Source organism: Brassica napus, chromosome A4 (assembly GCF_020379485.1).
Source record: "Brassica napus cultivar Da-Ae chromosome A4, Da-Ae, whole genome shotgun sequence".
Lineage (NCBI taxonomy): Eukaryota > Viridiplantae > Streptophyta > Magnoliopsida > Brassicales > Brassicaceae > Brassica > Brassica napus.
Genome location: NC_063437.1, coordinates 15,287,591 through 15,297,614, shown reverse-complemented (window position 1 = coordinate 15,297,614; position 10,024 = coordinate 15,287,591). Strand labels below are relative to the sequence as shown.

General features: G+C 32.9%; 1 protein-coding gene across 1 annotated transcript; it reads left to right on the top strand.

The window, feature by feature from the left end:
- The first annotated feature begins 635 nt into the window (after positions 1-635).
- On the top strand, positions 636-2,310 carry LOC106446896 (dof zinc finger protein DOF2.1-like). Its single transcript, XM_013888711.3, has 2 exons — positions 636-838; positions 1,209-2,310. Exons 1-2 carry the CDS (start codon positions 824-826, stop codon positions 2,052-2,054), a joined length of 861 nt encoding a protein of 286 aa, XP_013744165.1. The 5' UTR covers positions 636-823; the 3' UTR covers positions 2,055-2,310.
- Positions 2,311-10,024: the final 7,714 nt, after the last annotated feature.

Below are 10,024 nucleotides of genomic sequence, written 5' to 3'. Positions count from 1 at the left end.
AAAATCTGTCAGCTTAAATGTAAAAATATTAAAATACCAAGAATTGAAATAAAAAGAAGCTACCAGGAAAAAAAAATTAAAAGAAATGAGGTTCTTGTAGAAGTAACCTTGTTGACAGAATCTTTTTTTTTGTATAACTACAATTCATAGAAAAGAAGTTAGCTTATTTTATGTAGCAATATAAAATTTTGAATACTACTAGAAATTTGTTAAAACTATATATATTTCTCTTAAAATTCTTCAAAATATTAAAATCTCTAAAACCCATTCTATAAATATAACATAAATTTTAAATTCTAAAATCTAACCCATAAACTCTAGATTCTAAACTTTTAACCCTAAACGCTAATATATAATCAAAGAGTAGTAATTAAACGTGTATAAAATATTCATTACAGTTCTGGAAATTTGATATGCTAATATAAAACATTATGTGTTTATTTCTTAAATATACTACTCATTATTCCATTTGATTTTATCTTTTGTCACGTCTAAAATACAAAATGGAAGAGTAGTTATTTCCAAACCTTTTTGGGTGTTAAATTTACATGTTTTCCACAAAACATGTGTTATTTTCTTTAGTTTCCAAAAACGATATTTAAAAAACGGACCCACATTATCAGTTTTGCTTTATTATATAATAAGAACCGTGCTCTTCTAGTCTATTCATATCTTGCTCACCACTTTTCTGCAAACTCTCTTTCTCTCTCTCTCGCCTCTCCGGTCTCCTTGCTCTTTTAGAATCTGAATAAAAATAACGACCATAGTTGTTAATTACTACTAGGAAACTAAGTAACTGTTTCTTCAACCTTTTGTTGCATGGATGGATCCTCAACAGGTAATTTATTGTACTATCATCTAAGACTTATCTCGTTTTGTATATAGTAATTTTTAGCTGTCTTTGTTCTTCAATCCCCTGAAAATCAAACACTTCAAAATCATAGATTTTTTTAAGCTTCTACTCATAGCAACTTAACATATTCGTGAAAACCTATATTTCTGCTAATTTATTGATTACCTTAAACTTATCTCAAACCCCATTGAAAGAAAACAAAAAAAACCACTTTAGCAATTGATATAGACGAAAGGCTCTACAAATATTGTCGCTATAAGAATCGGCGCTATGTCATTCCATAATCGGTTATACAAAGAAAACTATCATTACTCATTCTTCAGCAAAATTTAATTATATCTGTTTAAATGTGCAGGAAATGTCAAATGAAACATTGGAAACCATATTGGTAAGCTCAACAAAAGGAAGCAATTATAAAAACATTAAAAAAATGGAAGAGGAAATGAAGAAGAAGCAAGGAAAAGGAGAACTAGAAGGTGAAGCACAAAAATGTCCAAGATGTGAATCTCCAAACACAAAGTTTTGTTACTACAACAACTATAGTCTTTCTCAACCTCGTTACTTCTGCAAATCTTGTCGGAGATATTGGACTAAAGGTGGTACTCTCCGTAACGTCCCCGTTGGTGGTGGTTGCCGTAGAAACAAACGATCTTCTTCATCTTTCTCCAAGAACATCAATAAGCCTGTCAATTTCCACAACGATCCACTTCACAATCCTTTTACGGGAATGCCATCCTCCTTTGGTTATGACTCCATTGATCTCAACCTCGCTTTCGCTGCTCTTCATAAACATCCCCCTTCTCAAGTTACACCTTCTTTTGGGTTTGGAGGTGATGTTTCTATTTATGGAAACTCGACAAACACACACTCTGGTGTTCTAGGAAACGGGTTGAACTTTGGAGAGCAAAACGGTAATTTCAACGGTGGTAGTTTGTGGTATGGTTTCATGTCCGGAAATGAAAGTGAAAACAAGACAACTTCGGCTTTGGGGATTCCTCTGGAGGGAAACGAGACAAAGCAAGAGAATGTGAACAACAACAACAATATCTTAGAGAATCCAAGCAAGGTTTTATTGGGATTTCCATGGCAAATAACCGGGAATTCAGCTGGCGGTGTACCGGAGACTGATCCGGGAAGGGAAAGCTGGAATGGGTTGGTTTCATCTTGGAGTAGTGGTTTACTTAACACTCCTTTGGTCTAGTTCAAGATGTCTAATAAAGTAATAATATTTCTATATATTGAAGTTTATGTCATCACATGTTTGTACACCACTGTCACTATATGGGGATGTTTGGTTTTTCAATTTCTAGGGTTTCTATCGCTTTTAGTTTCCCACTTTTATCTGAGCCAAAAGACCAAAGAGTTCTTTTTATGAAAATGGTTCCTTCTTTCATGTTTTAATTTGTAATTTAACTGTGGCTTGGCTGGTTTCAATTAATTGTTATCGTTTATTTTCTTTTGATAATTTCGTTTATTATCTATGAGGGATACATTTTTTTTTACTTTCTTGTACTCTCATTTTATGATATGATAGTAGCTTGATAGTGTTTTTGTTCCAATGTGTTCCTTTATAATAGAGGAATGTTATATTTGTTTCTATAAATTGAGGAATGCTATTTTTTCCCTAAATATAGAAGAAAAAATAGCATTCATCTATTTATAGAGGTAAATATAGCATTCTTCTATTATAGAGGAATACATTGGAGCAAAAATACCATTTCTATTTTTTTTTCTATTTTAGAAATCTCTATTATATAGATGGATTGGAGATGGTCTAAGATGATGGGTCATCGGTGAGTATTCGCTCACAATCTTCCACAAATTCTTCTACGTATCATTAATACCAACTCTTGTTATACACTTATGATTAGTGTTGGATACAGTGGCGGAGGCAAGGCTTAGGGAGGGGGGTCAACTGACCCCTATGAAATTTCATTACAAAAAAAATTTACATGTATTTTCTATTAAATAACTTGTTAAATGTTATAAAATCAGTGTATTGACCCCGTAAAATATTTACTCAAAACTAACTTGACCCATGATTTAATTATGGTGACCCCGTTAAACTTTGCGGCTGGCTCCGCCACTGGTTGGATATGCATCTATTGATAGAAATGTATATGTTGGCATATATGTAGTCTTAAGGAATTTTTGTTCATAGCACAGACAATAAAAAGGTCAAGTTTCAAAAAAAAGAAAAAAAAAAGGTCGAACTAAAGTCTGATATAGTTCGATTAGGTTAACATGTCCATCGACATTCCGCTGGTTTATGTCAGAGAAAAAAAAAACATTGGATTTTGAAATGTGAGTGGTGAGTTTCAAGATATTCTGTCATGATTGCTTCCCATTTTCCAGGTAGATATTTGGACACTAACCAATTAATTCTATTATTTTGTATGCAAATTTGTACGAGTATACGTTAATTATTATTAACTGATTTGAATATAATTGGTTGATGATGAAGGGCCATACTGGAGGATTTTTATAATCCTCTCACGAATTTCTTTTTTTTTTGTAAAAACTCTCTCACGAATTTCTTGTATAGAATCAAATCTAACACAGAGATTTGAGCGTGACGACCTAGGGCACTTATATTTAACAAGTCTACTACATGGATGCAGTAAACTATAGTATTTTCTTAGGTTGAATTATACATTCTCTGTAGGGTCCAAATAAAATAAAATTTATTAACATAACAATTGTAAGAAATCCATGAGTTTGAAATTTTGTACGGTTGAAAAAGTCTCGAAATTTTGGATTTGTAGGTTGTTGCCTCCCGACAAAAGGATCAAAATTGGTACGAGGGAGAGAGCCGTATATTTGTTTCATTTTAAACTTTAGTAGCAAATTGGATAGTCAAATTGTTGTTTTTTCTTATTTACATTCCTAGCAACATCAAAAAAATTTGTTGGTTTTCATTTTCTTGTCAAGATTGTCAAATTGTTGGTTTTGCATGTCTAAGAGCATCTCAAAAAACTCTATATTTTAGAGTTTCCAAAATTCCATATTTGAAGTTTCAAGGTGTTGTTCTCTAAAAATAAAATTTCAAATTTAATTTCAAAATTATTTGTAATTTACACTAGGATCCTTACATTTATCATAATTAATATAAATCCATAAAACTTTTATAAATAACTAGCACATCAATTAAAATATTACAATAATATTAATAAATAAAATCTTATGCTAAAATATAAAATTATAAATAGAAATAATTGATTAAATATTAAAATATAAAAAAATACCAAATTATTCCATAAAATAATTTTCGTAATTCCCTATCTTCGGTTACATAAAATTTTTTTGGACAATATTTTAGAGGTTCCTGAGCAAATTTACTAGACCACTAGTTTTGTTGTATTATTTAAATTTGCCTGGTAATTATGCTTTCATGTATCTTTTTAAAATGTTTTTTATTAAGTTTCTTTTGTAATATTCTTATTGTCTAATTCTAGTTTTAAAATATTATAAATTTTATTTTAATTTTTTTTAAAAAAATTATGTGTAAAATTTGAATTTATAAAATTAAATTTGAAATATTTATGATATACAAAAGTTTTAAAGAATAAAATGATAAATGAGAAAATACTTAAGAATCATAAATGTGATGTATAATTAATTATAAGGACCAAAATGCAAATAAAAAATAAAACTTAAAATTTGGAGTTTTGAGTAGTGAAACTTTTAATATGAAATTTCACACCTTAAAACTGTAAATTTGAAGTTTTGAAGTTTTTTTTTAGAGAGCAAAAAACTCTATATTTGAAATTATAAAGTTTCTTTTTGAGATACTCTAACTCTAACTGGATGTTTTATTTTGTCAATGGTTAAAACAATTTATGAGCTGAAATCATTACCTAAGACAATTCAGCTATTCAAACCAGTGTAATATAATTAATCAACATAAACAAATTTTGAAGAACAATAATGAACATTGCATGTCAATTTATCTGGTTTTGAACTTTTTGCTCGTGGAATAAGTTTAATAACAAAAATGTTTATAAGCCTCTTGCATATATAATATATTTTTTCTTCTGAAAGTGATGAAAAAATAGACTACTCTGTTAATGACTAAGCAGTACACAGAGAATTTTTGTGAATTAAGAGAAACAAAATAATTAGAGAGTTAGACATCAAATTTTGGATTAAGGACAATATATGATCATAAATATAGTTTGAAAATACGAATTTTCAGAAAATTACTATCACAAATATAGTTTGAAAATACGAATTTTCAGAAAATTACTAAACCATGTAATAATTCGGTTTCACTATTGTTAGTTTGTTACTGTTTTGTCGAGGGAAGGTCAAATTTGGTTACTATTTTCTTCACCAGAACATCTTTCCTTTTTTTAATTCCACTTGAATGTAAGCGATACAGAGACTGTCATAAAGTTGAGTTTATTTTCTGATGTCAACCCATATTTTCTTGCAACTTGCGATTCACCCTATGGCTTACAGCTTTAATTTCTAGTGACTAGATCAGAGTTTTCTTCTTGGATATTTCAGTTTTGTGGAATTTGCAGATTGTTTACACATATCTCAAGTCGTTCATCAACCTTAACTCATTTCCGCAGGCTCTTTCCTTGCTACTAAAAGACCAAATAAAACAGATCCTTCGCACAAACCTTATTAGAGACTCGTCTCCAACAATCACAGACCTTCAATAACTCCTTGTGGATACAGTGAAGACCACATGAAAGAGCTCAGAAAAAAAATTTCTCGTTAACAGAATGGTAGGAACATGATCTGAGCCAGCCGCACAACAATAACTTTCTCATGTGGAATGTGTAACAAACATTGAACCATGAATAGCTCTTTAGTCAACACGTGCAAGAATTCATGTATTCCATATAGTGTTGAGCCTATTATTATATAAATGCTTTAATAGTTGCAACGGAAACTACTCTAAGACAACTTATCATATCACAGATTGATCCCGACCAACTTCTCATCTAGAGTGAGTCGTCACATAGGCTTCTCCGTACTTTATTTTCTTGGCTTATCTTCACGTTAGATCATATATAGTCTCACCCTTAACAAAAAGAGACTTCTCTAGCTTCACAGTCCATTATTTCTTCTTGGAGCACAAAAAAATTCCTGTACTTATAACACACCACATATGGTTTCATGATGAAAATATAAGTTCTGAGAATTTCCTTCTTCCTGATGCTGCAAGCCTGCAATAGCATGACCCATATAAGTGCGTCCTTCTGACTTCATCACCCAGCAACAATCTGCTAGATCAAAATTCACACTTTACCGCAACCTAAATTACTGACTTTCACCAGATAAAAATAGTAACCGTAATGCAGAGATCCAAACTAATCTTGAACACTAATTCCAGCATATTTCAAGCAATTAAATCCAACCAAGACAGTTAATCTGAGATCCAACAGAGATTCAAGGTTTTTCTCTCTGATCAAATCAGTATACCTTTGATCATCGTAAAGAGAGAAGAGAGGATTGATGATGACTTGGCAAGGAAGTTAAGAGTTTGTTAATGGGCCTCGACTATATAAGCGGACTCATCGTTTTACATTTGGATTGTTGAGTAGTTGGATGGGATGATTGCTCTCATTGGTGGTGATTGTTTCTTTAACATAACAGGTGAATTCTTTATGACAAGCATAGATCCAAGCTATATTCCTAAAGATGCATTGAATTATGTATGTTGTTCTTTTGGATCGTGAAATCATCAGCAAGATTCTCCATTGTGAGTTTTCATTTTATCAGTTCCAACACCTTGATGATTACATCATCACTGATCTTCGCACAATTAAGCTCAAGGAACCACTTTCACACGTCTATTACAACAGATAAACCAACACACTTGTGAAAACATCAAGTACTCTGTTTTACTAAACCCAATTTTGACACAAAATTCACTTTGAAATTTATTAGTCGTCCATGTCAACATGAGTACACTTCCTCTATAGCAAGAATCATCCTTCCAATTTTTGCTTCATCCTTACCAATGACTTCTTCATGAATTTCATTCGATTCCAAAAATTTCCTCTATGCTGATATAAGCTAAATACTTATCACCTCTTCTTGTTTTTTCTTTCTAATCCACATCGATTAATCTCCACTATGCTAGCCATAAATCCAAGTTCATACCCGAAACAAGAACATACTCTATCAGGCACCAGCTATGATACCAATTGAAAGTTTATATTTGTTGCTACATATGTTAGAGTTTGTAGTTGTAGATAATAAGTACGGTCATAAAATAAATAGACACATAGATTTGTTATGAGTTTCAGTTTTTTCACATACATCCGCAAGACCTCGTGTAGAATTATTCACTGGAAAAAGTCTCAACCTACTATTGCTAGATGACATTCATCACAATGACTAGAAAAACTATGTCATTATCTTTTCCCACAAGTTAACTCTACAATGAAAACCACCAACAAACCTCGTTATCTTGTCTGGTGGGACGACGCCTTCATGTGCATCTCACCATAGAACTCTAGGCGTGTAAATCTTTCTGTCACCGCCTCATTCTATTTATGCTCCTCAAGATTAAAATCCTAAGCTCATTAACCCTCTAATCCATAGTCTTCTTATTAGTTAGGCTTATATTTGAAACAAGGTCTACATGGCTATTTTTATATTCGTGTATCTTAAATGACTATTTTCGCTTAATAAGAACCCAGTTCCACATCAACACTTCATGACAACTCGTGGCATTAACTATTCTTTTTTTTTTTGAATGAATGTAAAATTTTATTCAATCAAAAACTTTGTACATCAAGTGTTTCAGTTTTGTGTTAAAAATCAAAAAATTGACTCTATGGGAGACTAGCAAGTTATTGATTCTTTGTGTTTAGGAATGTTCTTGTCGAGATCCAAACCAAGCAGCCAGACCTTCTTCCAGATACTGATGCCCCAATCCTTTGACTGATAATAGCCTGAGTCTGACTGTCTTATCTACAAATCTAATGAGATAGTCTGCCTGCATCGGCTGTTCACCATGTCTGCGAGCGTTACGCTCTCTCCAAACCGAGTGAATCGTTGCTTGAAAGGTGTATCTGAGGAGGAAGGTCATTGTGGGGGTAAGCGTTGGGTGTGTGATCATTGCGATGATCTCATTCCAATCTGTGGTAAAAGACGCTTGCAAAATTCCCCCTACAACTGCTTTTGAGTTCTACAACTGCTTTTGAGTTCCATGCAACTCTTGTACCTTACGCTAACACATGATAGATACATGTACTTTCAACTCATATTAAATTAATGTGTTTACTGCTAAATTAGAAAGGATTTCTCTTAATTTAGATGTTATGCAATTTCATGGCCGGAAAATGTTTGATAAAATGTTTTGCATTTTTAGTCAATAGAAGTTGATATCTACCGTGTTTAGTGGTTATTATGACTGGAGATTAAGGCATTCTAACTTGTGATAGGCCAATAGAAGTTTATGTTACCTGCAAGACTAAGATAAAGTTGTTATTATGGAAATAAATTAGCTTAAATAAGTAAACACACGTCTAAAGATTAGCGACGATTGATCGTGTTGGCATCACATGTGGTCTCTTAATATCCTTTTTCATGTCAACAATTCAAAGCCATTAATTATATCTTCTAATGAAATCTCTTTTTCCATTACTATCTATATATATAAAGGAGTATATATGAAGCTGAAGGAGAGGGTTCTGTTCTTTTTTTTTGATATCAAAGAGGGTTCTGTTCATCTGTTCGTCCCGCTATTCTATTATAGCAAACTATGTGTAAGAATTGGTATAATCATGGCTACAGCTTCTGTATGAAGCTGAAGGCTGGTTGGTGTAAGGATATTGATGTCACATGCCTCCTCCATTTTTGGGAAGCAGGGAATGTGAAGCAGAGCCGTGCCTAAAGATTTTGTTAATTCATCCTTGGTTGTGAGAAGGTATTTTCTGTTCACTGAATATGTTTTTCTGAAAGTCGTTGTGGATATTTAAAATTCTCCAGATCTTTTATTGATGCAGACTACGCTCATCTAGGCCTCTATTAGCATCCATCAGAAAATCCTACATAAAGCTTAGCAATGGTAACTTCAAGCTCTCAGACTCTAATCTCTCCATATGATTCAATGACCAGAGACCGCCTACACTGAGATAACCGACCCGGTTAATCCACTCCCTATGGAGCTGTTCCGGTTCCGAAATGAAGAATAATTACTTTTTGGCAAACACCAGTATACATCTTTCTGGTTAGTCTCTTATCCTTTGCTTTTAAAACAGAGAATTCAAATATCATTATGCTATTGACAATGTTCATTTTCTCTCTCGGGAAGACATTATTGGCGAACTGAAAGCAATCAGGCACAAGTTGAATGATGCCACACACGACAAAGAACGTGTCATGGAAACTATTAGAATTCAAAGGTCAGTGAAAACGTCCTGTGTGAACACTTCTTCATTGAAGAAGCTTCATCTCTAATAAACATTGAAACGATTAACTCCACTTCTATCATTACACCTGTATAGGGATGTATCTTTTGTTTGCATGAGTGTGTTCGACGCACTAACAGTAATATTTCATGAAAATTTGCCCAGCTTCAACGTGGACGTTTAGGTCACTGTCAGGGAAAGGGGAAGAAGCAACTGAGCTGAAAGAAGAAGGTTCAGATTTTCACTAGGAACAGTATTGGTACCAAGTTACCTTCGTTAAGTCTCGAAACCTTGGTTATGTCAACAATCTAACAAGCGATTGAGGTATTACACGTCAACCCTTCGGTTTTTGTCTTGCGCCTTTTGTATTTTATTTGGACTTACATACACTCTCTTTTCGGTTTTAGATTGGGTAGAAACACATCGGTTGTACTTCGTTATATGGTCACGAGAAAGAGGTAAACATTTTTAATATCGAAGAATTTGAGAGAGACCATACACTATGAAGTATGTGTAGTTGAAGTTTCCTGCCTCTGTAAGTTACGTTCTCCTTGAATCCACTAACTAGATTGCTAGAGTATTGAAGAAGTTAATAGATGATGGTTTCGTGAAGCGTGAGAAGTTAGTTGTTCTGTTGTTCATCACTTGGAAATTCTGTTTTGTCTTCTTTCTGCGACCAAATTTTTTTCTTCAGTGTAGGTCTATATTAAGTTTGTAGTTCCCATCACCTATGACTCCTTCTATTTACATTATTACACTAGCAGCAAGTGTTTTCTGAAGAATTTAACGGGAA